Source organism: Camelus bactrianus, chromosome 20 (assembly GCF_048773025.1).
Source record: "Camelus bactrianus isolate YW-2024 breed Bactrian camel chromosome 20, ASM4877302v1, whole genome shotgun sequence".
NCBI lineage: Eukaryota > Metazoa > Chordata > Mammalia > Artiodactyla > Camelidae > Camelus > Camelus bactrianus.
In genome coordinates, this window is record NC_133558.1 from 36694429 (window position 1) to 36713292 (window position 18864).

The window sequence follows — 18864 nt, forward strand, 5'->3', positions numbered from 1 at the left end:
TATCAAGAATGTAAATATATTAGATTTAATTTAGCTTTTAGTCTGATAAAATAGTTACTAGTGCAACTAGTAACTGAAACAAGTTTATTGAAAACAACTTAGTAATACTTTACAGGAAATTTAAAAGACATTCATATCTTTTTTCTGATAACTCCTTTTTTAAGAGCAGATTCTAAGAAAATGATCAGAAATTGTCCAAAATGTTTACGAACACTTGTATTTAAAGATATCCATTGCAACAGAATGTATAATAGTAAAAGCTGGAAAAATTACATGCCCAACTATAAAAGAATATTTATGCAAATGATGAATTCTTCAGCTGAAATATCGTTGTCACTAAAAATCTGCTCATAAAGAGCACACATGTACTAAAAAAATCAAGAATAAACGAAGAGTGCAACATTGGGTAAACAATGCTCAACTCTATGAAAAAGGTATGTTTGAAAAGTATAAAAGGAAATATATAAAAATACCAACAATACTGATTCTAGATAATAGAATGGAAACTTTTTTTTTCCTGCTTCGTTTTAATTTGGGGAATAAAGTGACCACAGTTTCAACAAATTAGATTATCGTAATGCTCGTTTGCCATATTTCCAAAATGGCTTTTATAGAACAGGATTTCCGCATGGAAGAGCGTTTCTCAGAGTGAGTTCCCTGGAGCGCCAGGTACCCGTGTGCTCTGTCAGGGGACTTTCAGGGTGCGATGTGCATGGGAAACCAACCCACATCCGCCCTGCAGAGATTCACAATGCTCATTAGCAGAATGAAGATACTGAGAGGTCTCATTGTCTTCTCTTAAAATAGGAAATATCAAAACCTGTTCAGTTACTGTTGCTCAGCACAGCGCAAATGTATTTGACTGTAACATTTCAGATACACCCCTTAAAAGGACATAGAAACGCTTTCAGCGAAATCCCCTTACAAATACTAAGAATTTGGATGAAAACGAGTAAATGATTGAAAGTACCCAGGAGGTTTAAATGAGCATGATTCAGGAAGGGCTTGAGTTATTATATGCCAATGAAGTTAGCTGAATTAAAATTAAATCTGATTTGTGTTTACTATTCCGAAACAGTAATTTTACCGTCTGACCTTCTAAGTGGATCTCTATCTAAATAATTAGAAATCAGATGCTGGGATTGTTCACACTTCGTCCTACATTACAGCCCGGCTCGGGGTAGCCCGGGCGGGCGTGGGTAGGGAAAGGGAAGAAGAGGGAGGGAGAAAGAAAACAAAATGTTTCAAAGGAAGCAGGTGACGTCCTAAAGGCTCGTCTTTGCTTTGCGGCTACGTTGACCTGCTTTGCAAAGCAGAGATTAGTCCTGGGGCACGTCGCTGAACGCTGATCTATTAGCAATCAGACTTGCTTTTTACGATTCCTTTTTTGATTTCTTTGCTGGGTATTGAGAGCCGCAGGCAGCTGAGACTGAGGGCAGCTGAGAGTCCTCCAGTCCTTCAGCACTTGACTTTGAAAACTACTGCTGTCCCAGAAATATCTTCTCTTGGGGGAAAAAAAAAGAATTATCCCAAGGCCTTAGCTCTTAATTTATAAGATACTCAAGGAGCAGAAATAAGAGATTTAGCTTTTGTGCTACATTAAGGGGCGGTGAGTGAGCTATGTGGGCGGCATTCAGTTTACACGTGCAAGAGATTAGGGCCGTTCTGCTACAAAGCACGAGATGTGCCTGAAACGCGAAGAGTGCAGGCTCATACGGAACACAGAGGACACCTGGGCCATAGGCAGCAGGATGGAGCAGAGGGTACCCGCCAGAGTTCCCATCCACAGCAGCAGGGATTTCCTAACTGGTAGGTTTAGATGGTCCTGCAGCCCAAACGCCCAGGCTAGGAATTCTCTCGCGAGATTCACTGGCCAATGCAGGGCTGGGCCAGAAAAGCTGTGACCAGGGGCGCATCCTCAGCTGCAGGGGACCCTGGACTGCTGGTGGCCAGCAGTTGAGTCTTCCCAGCAGCCAAATGAACTCACGGTTGGTTTATTCCAACCTCCCACCATTGCTTTTGAGGCCGATTGCTGTGTGCAACTTTTGATATCCTACCGTTTTTCTGTTATGCCAAACGGTACTCCTGTTCATGCCAAGCCTGTCTTTTAAAGGTAGGAATGAGGTGGGGAGGGTGCAGCTCAGTGGTAGAGCACGAGCTTAGCATGCACGAAGTCCTGGGTTCAACCCTCAGTACCTCCGTTTAAAAAAGAAAGAAAATGTATTTTTTAAAAAGAAAAAAAATTTTTTTTTAATAGAGCTGAGAATCAGCACAGCTCCCGTCATCACCGGCCAGCTGGTTGTAAGGCACAAAGGCCTTGGTGTCTGCAAAGTGCTTCCTGCCCCCCTGCCCTGTGAGTCTTGTATTTGCCTCCTTCAAAAGGCCACAGCGTCCTAATTCAGAAGAAGGCCTGAAGGAGCACAACTCCAGGCATAAGACTCTTGGTAAAGTCATTACTAGAGACTTTCTTTCCCCTAAAATATAAAGCATTACTAGTGAAGTGAAAAGGTTTCAAATCCAATATGGGAAATGTTGGAAAGATAGATAGAACAGTACAGAGTTTAAATAACGCCCCGACCGCAGCCTTCCCCAAAGTGTTTACAAAGGCAACACAGCACGGCAGGGAGCAGCTTGGACTCTGAATCCAATTCCTCCTCTTACAAGATGTAAGACTTTGGACAAATGACTTAACACCTCTGGGGCTCGCTTGCCTCATCTGTAAAACAGGGTGACTGTGAGAATGCAATGCTAGCGCTTGAAATGCTATCAGCACACTGTGGCACTTAATAAGTACCGAAGACAGGCTAGCTGTGGGAGACAGCGAATTCCAGTGGAGAGAAATCATTACAGGTCTGAAGTTCTTCTTTATTAACTGAAATCTCTGATGATCTGGTGTTTTGTTGATACGAATTAATAGGTAAACCCCAGTTCCGGTGATGGTGTACCAGTAGACTTAGATCTGCATTTTGCTGCAAATATTCATTTCACAATCAACAGCAGATTGCTTGTAACAAGTAAAACAGTTGGAAAATATCGGTCAAATTTTCTCAATAATGAACGTGAGGTCATTATGTAACGTCCAGGATCCCGAGTTGATTCAAAGCAGCATATCAAAGAGGTCTGTATTTATCAATTCTTGGAATTCTCCATTACTCTCCACTCTACAAAATGTGTCTTCAGTGACTCTTACATCCTGAATCCACACCACGTCCAGTGTGCTCAGGAACAAAGTAGACACTGAGCACAAACTTGTGAGCACACAATTGAAGAAGTAAGGGGGTGAGGGGTCAGGGAGTCAAGGTTTAGACAGCTCCAACAACTTAATTTTGAAAAACTGTATGACCTTTACCCCTGTTTCCTACATAGAGCACAAATAAATAATGGATGTTTAAGCCACACTGACGCTCTGGAACGTGCAGTAAGCACCCAGTGTAAAACATGAACCTTCTTTTTGGATATTTCATTTCAAATCACTGGAGCCTCCATCCTAGTGAAGTCCTACACAGAGGGTCTCAGACAAAGCCCCAAGGCTCTGCTGAAGCTTGGTTCTATCTCGGCCCGATGCTTTTTGGACTAAAAGGCTTCCTTAGGTTCTGTTTGCTGGTAAGAGGCTTTTTTTTTTTTTTTTTTTTTTTTAAGGGATTGAGATTTGTTACAAATATTTTCTGTATACAAAGGAGGTTAATTCCTCCTGGTCATTTCAATAACAAAGGAACCCATTCTTTTAGATAATGTTTGTTAGTGCTTTTAATGTTACTTAGTGCTGGAATTTTGCCGTGATTTCTTTCAAGCATGTGACACTGAGCAAAAAAAAATCCTGGCACAAGAATCAGGGGCTCTGGGCCAGGGCCTGGCTGCTCCTGCCCTGTGATCTGAGCATCGTCGGATGACGGAGTGAATGACCCCTCCGAGCTCCAGTGCCCACAGATGCGTATTGTGGGTCAGATGTACTTCCCTGAGTGCTAGACACTGCAGCAATGTCGATGAAGCAACACGATGCACAAAAAGTGTAAACCGTGAGTATTGTTGTTGTCAAAAGTTCCAGGGCGGACTATATTTTTCAAAAGTAGGCTCCCTAGCTAAAGAGTAGTGGCAAAGAGCAAAAAATCTATAGTGAGACAGGTTGTGGTTCCAATACTGATTCTGCCCTTTACCAGTTGGGTGTCCTTTGTAAGTTACTTACCCTCTGATAGGTCTCAATTTTTACATCAATAAAATGGGAATAGAAAAATACTTGCTCATAAAACTGAGGCACGGATTAACTGAAATCATGCTTGTAAATCACTCAGTCCAGTTCCCAGCACAGAAATTATACCACTGTTGTCATTGTTACTTTAACATACAGCTATACTATTATTTCATATTATATGACAATGTCATAGTCTTTAAAAGGATCACATACATATAAGAAATAGTCATCTGTTTGCTTAATTCTGATCAATTCTTCCTCAAAGTAAGTAACTGTAGACTGATAACTGTTTTTAACATGGTAGTACGGAAGCAAAAAAAATCTTAATTGCTGATTTGAATATGTCAAAATATGTAGTTGGAATCCGTATTTTATTTTAAGGTCTTTACGCATCACAGTGAAAACTTTAGCAAAGAACATCTTAATGCCTCCTCTTTCAGGATGTTATCAAATAATGAAAGACTGATGAATCCGTATTTTCCCCCTCAACATATTAGGAAGTATCTAAAGTCAATGTGATGACTTTACAATATGGGTGCTGTAAACAGAAGTAGTCCACAGTTCATCTAGGGTCTTTGTGTGACTTTTTGGATAAAATCCATAAATTCTCATCCTGCTTTAAAAATACAATAACAAGAAGCAATTCAAGAAAATTTTTTAAAAGATCTATCATCTGAAGAAAACAAACAGTCTAGGAAAGTCAAAATACTTAAGGTAGAACTGTATGAAATAGAAATAAAATGATTATAATGATACAAATAGTAGTAAGAACAGCTACAAATTAGAAAATCATAAATTCAAACATGATCTGTATAACAGACAACGCTGAAAGCTCCAGGATTGAATGATTATTTGAACAGAGTGGCTTTCCCATTTAGAGTTCAGGAGTTTATTCACCAAGATTTTTCATCACAAATCAACTTTTTTTTCTGGCATTAAAACTAGGAAAACAAGTTGGCTGATGAAAAAAAAGGAAAAGCATGAAAACTCAAGATTGTTCCCCATCTTTCAAAGGGTCTTTTAGAGAGTGCCCGTGTCTTCACAACCAAATGTTTTCTAGTTCTATATTATTACTTTGCCCGCCACCAGTTCCCTTCTCCATAACCAGCAAGGAAATGGAACAGGTAATATCTGGAACGAAGGGAAAACGGTGGGTTCGTTCTAGGCTTCTGACCGAAAGGAATTGAAAAGCACCTTTCAGCAGCAGAAAGCGCTGCCTTCAGGTGCTCAGAGGGAAACCCCAGAGGCGCCCAAAGGCTCTGATGGGGACCGACCTTTCTCAGGACACCCTGAGGAGGGATCTCAGCCCAGCTGTCCAACTTGAAGACTCGGAAGTCTTCAGAGTCACTGAAATTCAAGTTACTTTTCTTTTGGGTAGAGCAAAAGTCAAATGCATTGCGTTCCACGGTTTCAGCTAGGCATTTCTTTGACAGAGGCTGGTGGGCGGGGTAGCAATCTCCTCCAACATTAGGACAGCAGAGATTCGACTCTAGTAGAAGAAGGTGTAGTAGCAGCGGGGACCACTGACTGAGTCCTTTGCTTATGGAGACTTAGAGACCTATGATCTTGCCTCACTGAGTCCTCATTACAATTCTGTGTTATGATCTCCACTTTACAGAGGAAGAAACAGTTCCAATGCAGTGAAATCGTCTGTTCAAGGATGCGTAGCTGTTAAAGCTAGTCTGGTATTCAGTCCAGTCTGACTCTGAAACCCTGACACTTAAACCCTACTGAAACAGTTGGAGAACCATGTAATCCCCTCTCACTCTAAGCAAAGGAAATATCTACAAAACATTAACCACAAAGCCTATCGAAGCCCCCTTTAGCTGTCCTCTGAGCTCCCATTCCAGGTGCTGCATCCTCCCTTGTCTTTCCAGAAAACCCCGCCCACAACATCAGAAATGCTATAACGCCAGTTAAACTCCCCTCCGATGATTCAGTTTGTGCACGCTGTCTCTTTCCACTGGGGATAAGACAGGACGAACAGGGCGTGGTCCCTGCTCCTACGCATGTCACCAGATCTGCACTCAGAAGGGGCCCCGCACGCACTTCGTCTAATACTTTGCTGCCATCTTGAAAATCTCGGTAACTTTTAAACAAGTGGCCCCACCTTTTGATTTTGCTGCCCCTGCAAATGGGATACAGATGTTGGCTACCAGTGCAACTCCAGCACCAATCACGGCCATTGAGAGAGGTCTCACTTGGGTCCAAATACTGTCCTTAAAACTGTATGCCATCCACTCATTTAATCCTCTCAACACCTAAGGAGGGAGGTGCTATTATCATCATCAGCCCTTTTTAGGCAAAGAACCAGAGGCACAGCGTGAGTAAGTCACCTGCCCGAAGTCACGCTGCTAGAATAAGTGTAGAATGTGGGATTCCAATCCAGGCTTGCTGGCTTCTTCTATGCTACTCTGCTTCTGGGATGGAAGCGGCGACGAAAGCAATTAGGTTGAATTTATAATTAAACCTCAAAGCCGTTTGAGCAGTAATTTTCCAGGGACTTAAGGTTCTGAAAATACACCGGGTCTCCTGACATTGGAAGGCTGATCGCAAAATTACAAGAGGGACAGGACATCTGTGCACAACAGATACTATTGAATTTCTCATATCAGAACAGCATAGCTGAAGGGGTTTGTAAATGTTAATAAATCTTTGGATGTTGACGGGTCTTATAGGTCTGCATAAAATCTAAATGAGATTTGCATCTGACCTACTTAAACTATTTTCTTTATTCCAAACAACTTCAGGAAAGCCATTAAACCACCAGGACGATAAAAGCTGATACTTACTTCCAGAAAAAAGTTAAATAAACACAATAGCTAAGTGATAATTTAATTAGATAAATTTATGTCTAAAATACAGGGTTGTATTTTTCTTCCCCAATGCAAGCACTGACCCTCCGTGCTTTATGAAAAGTAAAATGAAACAACACGTCATTGACAAGGGTCTTCATCGTCTTAGAAATTATAAACTAGCATGTACCTCAGTTGAATTTCTTTACTGATCAAACAATTTAACATTACACAAGGTCTGAGTTTTTACGTTCTATGTGACATCTGTGTAACTCGCTGCTTTCTGAGTGTAGGATGTGTACTCGGGTTATAGAGGTTTATTGTTTTCCTTTTTTCTCAAAACCACTAAAAATCCTTCTAACTAACCTACAAGTGATTTTTCTTTCTCATTTTCAACGTCGTACACTTTAATAGATTTTGTTTCTACCTTGTTAGATAATAATTTTATTACAACCGCTGAGACAAGGCTCTCACAAATTTAGAGCTGCTGCGTGGTTACGTAGATTCTTGTTAACATCCCCTAAAAAGACAGGTGACTACTCCCCGCTCCGATTTTCATCTTAACTGTCGTAACTTTAAGATCCACGACCGGGTCTGAAACATCCCCATCAGACATCCACATCACAACAGATCCCTTTCTCCCCGCCAAAAATAAATGAGCCAGTTGTCAGGGCTGACTGGTGCATTTTAAAGGCTATCTTAGCCAAGGGTATTATTTCAAGAGATGAGCAAATGGGGAAACCCCACGGTCCTGCCAATAAAATATGAACTTGAGGTGCAAAGAAGCACTCATAAATATTCCCTGGAACAAGGGGTTCGTTGTTTCACTCCAGCCCTTCTAGTGGCTGCTCTGATCTCAGCCTCTCTCTGTGTCAGGGAAGCCTCTCCCTTTAACCTGTGGTTTTTTCAAGCTGAGCCACTACGCTATTTATGACTATAAATTTGAGTCGCCCCGTCTGTGCGCTCCTGGTACACACACACTGAGCGCCCCCCTCCTTTTTCCCCACTTTGGTATTTCAGTGTGGAAGGATGAAAGGGCTTCCCCTGGAGCTGATGCGGTTGGGGATGTGGAATTAGCTGCCGTGCCGGTATGAGGTAGACTGAGAGCTCCCAACACAGCCTCCACCTGCGTGGCCCAGAGACAGCCTCGAATGACTCACCTCATTCATTTTCTTCTTTTCAAGGGCTTGGAAACAAAACAAAACAAAACAGAAAAGACTTCCTATCTTTCTCCACCTCACCCTCCTTGCTCTCTGCCTCCAACTGTGAGTCTTGACCTCTCCTACACTCTCACCATCTCCTCTCCACTAAAAACAGAGCTAATAATTTCTTCACAGGCGTGACAGGAGGACTCAATCAAAATTATAGACGCAAAAGGGTTTTAGAAGCCAAAAACGAATTGCATGTTTGATTATTGTTCTTTTTGTTCAATGTGCCTTTTTCCCTCTTTTTTTTTTTTTTTTTTTTACTTTCCCTTCAATTTCCCCTTTTAAATTTTAATTATGTTATAAAATAGGAAAGGCAAAACCCATGAAATTCAATCAATGGGATGGTCAGGGAGAGGTGAGGAGGCAAGGAAGGATGGGGTGGTCGGGAAACGAACAGCCCTGGAGGCTGGGATGCCCTGGGGAGCTTTTCTCCTGATGGGTGGAGGCTGCAGTTGGCACTTTATAAGCCTTTCCTTCTCAACCAGAGAGGAAACAGGAGACTGTACCTAAATGATTAAGCTGTAACGAATTGATTTTCAGCTAATCGAAGCCTCAGGCTATGAAGAAAGTGGGACCAAAGGCAGACCCCAGGAAGGGTGGGGGCAGTGAGGAGAGGGGTGCCAAGAAAGCCTGGAGCCGGGGAGGCCCTAGAACGGCAGAGAAAGGCCACAGAGTGGGAGGGGAGTGGGGGGAAGGAGAGAGGGAGGTGATATTGACAAAAAGGAAGAATGAAAGGGAAGGAACCGGAAGTGCAGAGTGAGCAGCCCCCAGCCCTCGTTCTTTGTCACACTTTCTTATTTCCAGCTGTTACTTTGATTAAACTTCTAAAACTAGCAATTTGGGAGTGACCATTAAAATGTGCAAAAAAAAAAAAAAAAAAAACTTCTCATTGAACGGTGATTATAACCTTCTCTGCTGCCAAGCCCGTCAATCTGGAGTCACACAGCTTTAGGGGACAGCAAGCATCCCCCGGGCACGCGCGGATGCCAAGGTTGGATGGAGGAGAGAGAGCAGGGCTCCACCCTCAGCAACTCCTTTTCTCTTCAAAAGTGAGGCATGTCAGGGGAGAGAGTATAGCTCAGTGGTAGAGCACGTGCTTAGCTTGCTTGAGGTCCTGGGTTCAACCTCCAGTACCTCCGTCAAAAAAGTGATCAAAATGATAAATAAACCTCATTACCTCCCCCAAAATAATAATTAAAAATCATAATTAAAAAAGGAAATTTAAAAAGTTCAATGTATTAAAGAGTGGCTGTTTTACTCAATATTAGCATTTGTTATTCCAGGCATAATCCCTGAATATGTAACTGTAATCTTTAGATCATCTTTCTTTCCATCCCATCTCATCACCCCCCTTCCTTGAAAAAAGGAAAAAAATCTTGCCGTGTGTTTATAGGTGTGTTTATGTTACCCAAGTGTTAATAACCCTGTTGGAGAGACTACATAGATAGGCATCTTTCGGCAGATCTGTGTAGAAATTCCTCTCCACTGGGCACTTGAGTCAGCCAAAAACAACAGTAAATATCAATGATGTCTTTCAAATCTGTCAACTGAGGGCAGAAGCATTTTTTTCTTCCAGTACCAGGAGAATTTAATGATTTGGGGAAGTGAGGGGAGAAGGGTTTAACTGAAAAGTTTGAAAGCCCTTTTTTTTTCCTATTTCATATCTTAACATGCTAAATATGTTGTTATAAAATATGAAAAAAATTTAACCACATTTTTATACTTTTATGCATGAGAATTAGTATATACTCTTGAACTATATCTCAGTATTTGACACCAAGCCAACTGATCAAAACCCAATAATAAACCCAAAGTTCTTCTTTATCAGAGAAATACATGTAGACAAAGGACAATATAAAAGTGAATTTCCTGTGTTTACTGATTTTTGTAATTTCCTCTGAAACATCTACAGCATTATGTCATTTTAATTATACTATCACCAAGTAATCAAATAAGATTGGCTTCTAACTAAAAGATCTTAGAAATGCATTACATGTTTATCTTAACGTAAACTAGAGATACACTAGATACACTAAACATTGCAAGCAAAGTACCTAACTGATACGTAAACTAACCCTTAACATTTTTGAAAAAGAGATAGTTAAAAGAATTACCGGAAAAATATTTTTGTTACTAACAAAATAATGTGGTACTGACTAAGCAAAATTCCACTGACATTCAATAGTTTCAGGGACAAAGCAGAGAAGTCAGCCTGTAAAAGCTGGAGGCCATGAGACTGATAAAAGTTGGCCTAAGAATAATGAATAAAACAGAGTGGGAAGTTTCTCTTCACACAATTAAGAGTTAATATTTGTTTGTTCAATGTGAACAAATCACTAAAATTATTTAAAAGGGAAAATAATGTTTTTGGCTTCATATTTAGTTGTTTACATTGGCCTTGAAGCAATTTCTTCACATTTTACTTTTTTTCTTTCAGTAAATTCTAATCTATTTTTCGCTTATGAACATAAAACTAGTCTCATCTGAAGTTTTTAAAAAGAGATATTTTGTTAAATATGAGTCAAAGTTCGAATAAAATTTAATTGTTCTTGGTGAGTAAAACTTGTGATGGAAAAAAATGTCTTCCAGAATGACAGGATAACTGTAGAAAACCCATTATTTGAGTTCCAAAATGACAAGGGCAGGCATTAATAACAAAGATGCTACTAGGCCCTCTTTAATATAATTCAACTTATTATGGGAAATGTCAACAAATTCTTTTCATAGATTTAAATATCCAGGTGACTTCCTCCATACAAGTCCCTTGACTATTGCTAATTTGATCATTGGCCCTTGGTCTCCACTATATATATATCTTTACTAAAAATACAAAACAAAACCCACTGGAGTCTTATAAAACATGAGAAAAATTGCAAATAATATTTGTTACTGAATGTTACAATAAGAAACACCAAAATTCTTAGCACAGTTAATAACGCTATTACACTTTTACCTTTTCTAAGCATGCTTTGACCTTCTTTATTATGAAGAAATACAGAAGTTAAAATTTTTACTAAGTAGTGATTGACTGTAAGCTTTAGATGTATGAGAAGGCATGGTCTAAAGACAATAAAATAAAATTGTGGTTCAATTCTCTTCAGAGACTACTAGGTAAAAATCACTTCGTATCAGAATCAATTTGTCACTAATTTCATGTAAGACATTTTGTTCAGCATTATTAAATAAAGAAAAGGCAATGCAGTTTATTACTGAAGATGATTTACTCAGCAATTCAAGCATGATAGGAATAAATAAATATTTTTCTGAAGCTTATGTCCAGTATTGCTTCTCTGGAGTCAAATCAATCATTGTTATTTCACGGTATACTTAATAAACCACTTTGTTATTATAATCCAAACAATGTAGCCAAAATTTTATTGTTTTAAAAATAAAAGCATTCTTTCATGATAAAAATGGTCCTAGAAATCACTGAATAAAACTGTTTATTATTGTGTTTGGCTTTCTTATTCTAGGTAAGTTTGTAAAACATAATGGCACACAGGTTCAAAAATCATACTTAATTCCTGTCTGAAAAAAAACACACTTCTCTTGTGAATGATCAAAGCATTCAAATATAATAAAATACATCATTAGAACAGACTCATGACTGAGCTATTGTTTTATAAAGTGCAGAACATAACGCATTCTTTCCTGTCAGATTTCAGATGACCTGAACTGATTTTTTTCTCAGTGATTTATTGTGTGAATCTGTAAATCATGCTAGGTTGCAATTTTTCTATGAAAAGATTAGGACAAATTTAAATTACTGAATCATCTTGAAAAACTGCTCCACAGGAAAACATACCATGTTTGCATGCGGCTCATACTAGGAAAAAGTAATCAAACTAATTTAGAATTAAGACATATTTTAATGGCCTGAATGGTCCAAACTGAACCTGTTAATTATATGTAGAAGGAAAGGGCCCCAAGGACACCTGATTAGGGCAACCAATGAAGACTTACTAAAACCCATAATGAGAGCTTTGTCTCCAGCAACGTGAAACACATGATTTATTAGGGACCTTCTCCTTCCTGCTACGATTCCGAAGAGCAAATGAGCAGGGCATATTAAGCCACATATATTATAAAAGCATCACGTGTTATTAAGATTTGTTGCTATCTGGATTTTCAAAGAGTATTTTTTGAGATAGTAGATGAGGAAGTTTTTAATTAAGTGTGTAATAAAACATGTCCTATTTTAAGCCCAAGCAGACTGCATTTTTAAAACGAAGTTTTAAAAGCTCTTACGCCAAAAGTTGATTACATTTGCTGATTAAGTTTTGTCTTCAAAAATAAACACGTACTTTTTTTTTTTTGGATGTTTGAAGATAGTAAATTTTCACCTTGGGTCTTTACCAAAACATTTGAAGAAAATTACAGCCCTTGTAAAATCATTTTAAAGGTAATGACTCTTTAATATCATTGGAAGATGAAATACTGTGCTCTAATTCATTATTTGAAACTGTCAATAACAATGTTTTTGGTATTGTCAGTAACAGCACTGAGTAAAACATAATTTTAAAAATTATTCTCTAACACTGCTCTTAAAGAATTTTTCATTTGAAATTTTATATCTTAAATGGAAAGGAAAGTTTTGTATAGGTAAAGACCATCATAACATGTTTTACATTTCTCTTGCTTTTAAAAAGAAATCAAATAAGTAGGTTAGATTTTAATCCTTATAGTTAAAAAATGTTCAGTGGCAACTTCTTTTCCAAAATCTTTGTCGACAGAATTTCAGACTCTATCCTTGAAAGTCTTTGATAGTAATCTTTTACAATATTATTTGATCTTAAATTAATTTCACATCAATATTTTCACAGGAGTTGCCTCCCCTAAATGAAAGTTCTTAAGTGGCATATAAATTACACTTGTATGTTTTTTAAATTACTAACCAAAAAAAAAAAAAAAAGGTTCAGAATGTCACTTTTACTTTTCCATCTATAAGTACTTGCATTATTAGCAGTAGTATTATTATTAATTTTGCCCATAGCATAGCAATCCTCATAAATTCTCTTTTTTTTAAGACTGTTGCCTGTTTATTCATACATTTAAGCAAGGATGAAATTTTAACAAGATGTGAAAAGACCTAAATCTACCCAAACCATGTGTTTAATTTTAGCTTTTTATATTGAAAAAACAAAATATATATATGTACACATGACTTTGTTGCCTAAGGCAAAATCTTACATTGCCTCAATGAAAGGAAGGAAACAGAAGCCAGAGAGAAGAGTTATAGAAAATGACTCTAAATAAACATGACCACCTACCAGGCAGCTACTTTACCATTAGGAAAACTTTACTTTGTTATAACACAGATTAACAAAGAAACGAACAACATACCTAAATTGACAAAGCTCATGACCATGTCAGCATCATTCAGAAAGTTGGTATCATGGAGGCTGGCTAGAGGAGGACTCTGGGTGGTCAGGGGAGTCGTTCGAGACAACTGTATACGGCGAGGGTACCCATTGGGAGAGGCTGGGGGTCCCTTCCTGGCTCCTCTGGTCTCTCCTGCCAAGGATGCCCTCCCCGAGGACTCCGGCTCCTCGGAAGTGTCCTCACTGGCCATGGCGTTGTACAGGTCCAGCATAAAGAGAGGTGCGGAGGAAGCTTGCTTTCCAGGTGAAAAAGGTCTGGGTCTGTGAGGCAGACCCAAGATAGAGAGAATTTCCCTCTGGATCTCCCGTCTTTCGTGGTTCCGTAGTCTTCTATAAATAAAACTGGAGTGAACATGATTGTCTCCCAAACCTCCTTTTGCACAACCCACTAGAACCCAGCAGCTCCAGAGGAAACCCACAATACCCCTAAGTAAAAATACAGTCAGATGCATTTTTGTCCAAAAGCAAAAGCTGGTATTTTTAGTCCTTCTTCTCCTCTTAAAAAAAAAAAAAAAAAAAAAAAAAAAATCTAAGTTCCTAGGAGGTATACGTTCCCAGTAGCTGAAAACAAATTTACCTATTCTTCATGACAGTGTCATTTCTGAACACAACATCCTCACGGTTTTTCCTGCCCTATTTTAAATATTTTTGGAATATGTCAAGAGTTGTTATTTCTAAGAAAGCTGAAACTCGGATTTCCAATTATCCACAGTTGTTAAGAGTTTTTGCTGCATTGATGTAGCGGGAGACGGCTAATATGATTTGATCAGATGACCTATGCATTCCTATATGAATGTATGCCAATCAGGCCTTTGGTATTTGAATTAACGGAGGTTGATCTTCTGATAAACTGTAGTTCCCAAAGTCATCTTCACTGTCTCTTGACTTCTTCTCAGCCCTTGTGCTCTTCCCAAGACAAATCCTGATTTCTGAGTCACAGATCTACGCTGATCTGCACCTTGGTGTTGGAACATATATTTGTCCGGCAGCTTGGTGATAACTTTAACATCTTTTGTGTCGTCTTAGTGTAAAGCAAGACTCAAGGTTGTGCTAGTCAAGTCAGTGTGTTTCCCTGAATTTACTTGAAAACCTTCCTGTGGGCTCCTTCACTCCCTTTCTCCTCCTGACTGTTAATTCCACCTCCAGCAGGCACAAATACACCAGCCCTCTTCAAGGGAGATCTAAAGAGTAATGTAAGCACAACCGTGCTGGGAAAGAAGAGGCTTCTCATTGTAATTTGAAACTGGTAAAGCAAAAAGAACTTAACCCTTTCGCTACCAGAAAAGCCTCCATTTTCGCAGTTTGATAGCCAAGCATCTAACACAGCACAGTGATGCCTGGAGCGTGTTAAGTCCTAGGAGTGGGGAAAAGCCACTTTTCAAGCAGCAGACTGAAAATTTTGTCACCAATTTTATAGTGGACCCTTTCAGATCTTTCTTTTCATAGTACACATTGAACACACTTCTATATTAAGTCTCAGGTTGCGGCTGAATTCACATGACTCCGTTCTATATTTGAGGTTATTTCTAGTTTTTATAAGTTATTAAACGTTACTTCTTAAGAAATAAGAGGACAAGGCATAAACTGAGGTTAATTTGTTATTCCTTAATGACAGCCAGATCTTTTCAGAATAAAATACAGTAGAGAATTCATCACCGGTAAATATATTCTCACTCCCAAAGCAGTAATTATAATAATTAAATAATAGTGATTAGATAGCCCAGCTTTAATAATCTTTAAATATCAGTATTTTATGCAGAAAAATACATTCGTATTTCTCCTGTTAACTCAGTGCATTGGAAATACAAATAGCCTAAGATATGGTGTCATGATTCTTAACTTTTAAGTCATTTCGGTTGAAATGTAAACAGACTTACAAATTAGCTATTTCCCATCAGTTAGTTGTACTCAGTACTTTGATTCGGTTTAACCTATGCAAATAAACACCAGTCAAATGTTCTTCACGACTGCATGAAGATTGAAATTTGCGTTTTTAAAATTTGATGGGTACAAGGGGGAACGTGCACACCTTTCTAAAATACCATACTTAATCCAGGGAAATGAACAAAGTACGTGTTTATCCTTAATGTTTAATGCCTTTAAAATTTGGAAGTCTACAATGTTTTTGTGCAGCTATAATTTTCCTTACAAGCTCTCCCTGAACTTGAGGGCTCACAGTACTTTCATTGTCTGGGATAGTTTTCTGATACCAGTGTAGATTTATCGAGCAAATTCTAGAACTATTATGAAATTTTAATGTTTTTCCTTTACTCTACTTAGAGGCACCTGGTTTCTGGTTTAATTTCTTTTTAAATATTTCCTCCGAGTGTCTAAAGCAAAGCCGTATTTCTCGTAAGTTGGCAATTTATTGGTGAAGGCAAGATACTGAAAGGGCTTGTGAAATCTTACCGTGTGCATCATTTTCCTTCTGCAAACTTACACAAACTGCATTCAAACTTGGTGCTGCTCTTCAGCCTTTGCCCTCCTGGAAATCCTTCAGCTAATAGCCAAGCAGGATGCCACAGTAGCAGGCACAAACACTGACATCCACGGGAACACCTCTATAACACAGTTATCGCATGAGTAACAGCAGTGCAGTTTGAAATTTAGTGAAAGAATACCATTTCAGTCAGAAATGGTTTAAATCACTAAAATTCTTGCCATTGTTTATTTCATAGCCAAACCAAACTCAGAATCTTTTGGTCACTGGTGCAGAGTCCAATCAATTACTTTGAGATAAAAAGCTACATAATCCCAGATGAAGTATATTACGGTGTTCCCCTATATTTTAGAAGAAATCATCAAGGTTATGAATTTGTCTCATGTCTCCAGAGTTACAAGTAAAAAAATTGGCGACCCTAGAAACAATTCTTATCTTCCACACGTGCTGGTTTTCTTCCCCCCAAGATACAAGTGAAAAATAAAAATGAGTGTAGGTATCACAAGTCCCCAAAACTCATTTTCCCGAAGTATGATTTATAATATTAATCAGTGTAATTGTAATTTAATTGCTTAGCCAGGCATAGTGCTACCTCTGTCCTGGAAGTCAATTGCTAGCAATCTTGGTGAGCACTTTTAGTATCCACCCTCCCCCCAACCTTTCCTTCTAACGCAGACAAGATTTGGCAAACATTCATTTTTCAAAAGGATCAACATGTGCAATGAGAGAAAGAAAATAAAGAAGAAGAAGAAAAAAAAAAACCTGCCAGGAATAGAAGGGAAATGCTAACCACCAAACGAAAAGTCAGATTTATTTTTAATTAAAAGTAAAGGGATTTTAACACATCATCGGGATTCCTGGGTCAATTTGTATCTAAGTAGGTGAGAGCAATTTAGAAGAAATTTTTTGCAACTGCAAAGTATTAATGTTCCAAATGTGAGAGCATGTATTTAAAAGTCATATGAGTCACTAAACAGACTGAATAAATCTATTTAGTACGAAAGAAGGTGGGACAGGAGAAACATCCAGGGCTTTTACAAGAATTGTTCATAAAGATAAGCACATTCCACGAAGAGGGGCCTTCGTGGAAACCCACCTCTCACAGTGTAGTATTTGCCTGGGGTACGTACTAACACGCTGATATAAGTGGCCTTCTGGCAAGAAACAGAGGCAGTTGAATGCATGGAAGAGGTAATTCCCCACTGTCATTCCTCTTGTTCATTTCTCCCTTTCCCTCACAAAAATCTGACGCACTTAGTCTGTGGATATGTAAACTGATGTGTCCCATAGACGGATCCCATCTTCCCCAGCCTCTCAAAAAGAAACTTGCTCAAAAGAAAGCTGAAGCATTTGTAAATCTCTCTGTTTCCCGCCTGGTTTTGTTGGTGGTGGTGTTGTTATGTTGGTTTCTCCTTGAAAGGGAGAGTCCTCGTTGAAAGACAAACGTTTGCCGTGAAAGACAGATACCCAATGTCGATGGTATCTGCACTCCCAAGTTTGAAAACGATCCAGAGTCATTTGAATATGATCATAAAATTCTTAAGCAGAAACGGTCTTAGATTGTGTTGGAGGGAGCAGGAGAACTGTTGGACGGGGTGAGAGCACTTAGGCGGTTGAAGAGGCTGAAAGCAGGGGGGGAACCCAGGGGAGACACCCCCTTCTAGAAGCTTCTTGGTGAATGCATGTACAAGTGCAGAACAGAGTAGCGTCTGTGACATGAAACTGCTTTCAGCCCACTCTTTTCTTGGAGCCCAAACACAGCACATATGTAAGCAGGGAACATGGCGTCCATAGGAGGGGTCCACAGCAAGGCAGTGATGCCTACACCCCCACCCTCCGACTTAGACGTGGCGGGGGTAACCTGAAAGGGACTGTGGTTGTGGAAGTAGCTGCATGTTCTATCTGGTTAACAGTTGTTAAAGAAGCCTTAGAAATGAATAATAAAAGAGAGTGACTGAAAACATTTGAAATGTTTGGTATTATTTTTAATGAGTGGTGACATCACTGACTATTTTTAAGTGAACAGAGAATTTGTCAGTACATTTCATATTATTACACGTTCCTAAGATTGTTTTATATTGTTTCATGAGAGTAGGGGTTCTAATAGCTATTTAAAGGAGAATAAAACAACACTGGAACATTAAAAAGTAAGCACTATTAATGAAATACCCATGTAAGGATTGAATCTGACAAACAGACTCCAAATAACTGACCTCAAGACACTTCCTAAGTCAAATTATTAGGGCAGATGCTTTAGGCATCAGCCAAGTTGACAGAATATTTAAAATAGGTAGGTTGGCCATTAAGCAGTTATGTAATTAACCATGAAAGAATAACTTCATTTGTAGAGCACTTCATAATTTTAAAAACTCATTCACAACAATTCAGCATTTGGAATTATTTATTCATTCAACAAGCATTGACCGAATGCCTACTGTGGGACTACCATGTGCCATAAGCTTTATATCCCACCCCCCCACAAAAAAACCCAACTGAGATTCTTGTCCTCACAGAGTTTACAATCATATATTATAGCTTCAATGATCAAGAGATAATTCTACATTTTTCTTGAGAGTTGAGTTAGAACGCAAGCAGGATAAAAGTAGGGGCTGAGGTTATTTTGTTCATCAGCATAAACAGCACAAGTTAGCAGCTCAATTAATATCTGGTGAACAATCAGTTTTTAAATAAAGGTGAACAAAATTCCAGGGGTTTTATAAGGGCAGTATTCTCTGGAAACAGTATAAGGACTCATTAGACACAGTAGTTGACAAATCACTGTATCTTTTAATACATAGGCTTACCTATACTACGAAACGTTCCCCTCGTGGGGAAACTGGCTTATTCCGTG

General features: G+C 38.9%; 1 protein-coding gene across 1 annotated transcript in view; it reads right to left on the reverse strand.

Annotated features, from left to right (window-relative positions):
• BMP5 (bone morphogenetic protein 5) overlaps positions 1-14775 on the reverse strand; it is a 109661-nt gene extending 94886 nt beyond the window's left edge. Inside the window, exon 1 of the mRNA XM_010973915.3 lies at positions 13536-14775. Within this exon, the coding sequence (XP_010972217.2) occupies positions 13536-14025 (490 nt within the window). The 5' untranslated portion in view covers positions 14026-14775. The remainder of the gene's footprint in view (positions 1-13535) is intronic.
• Positions 14776-18864: the final 4089 nt, after the last annotated feature.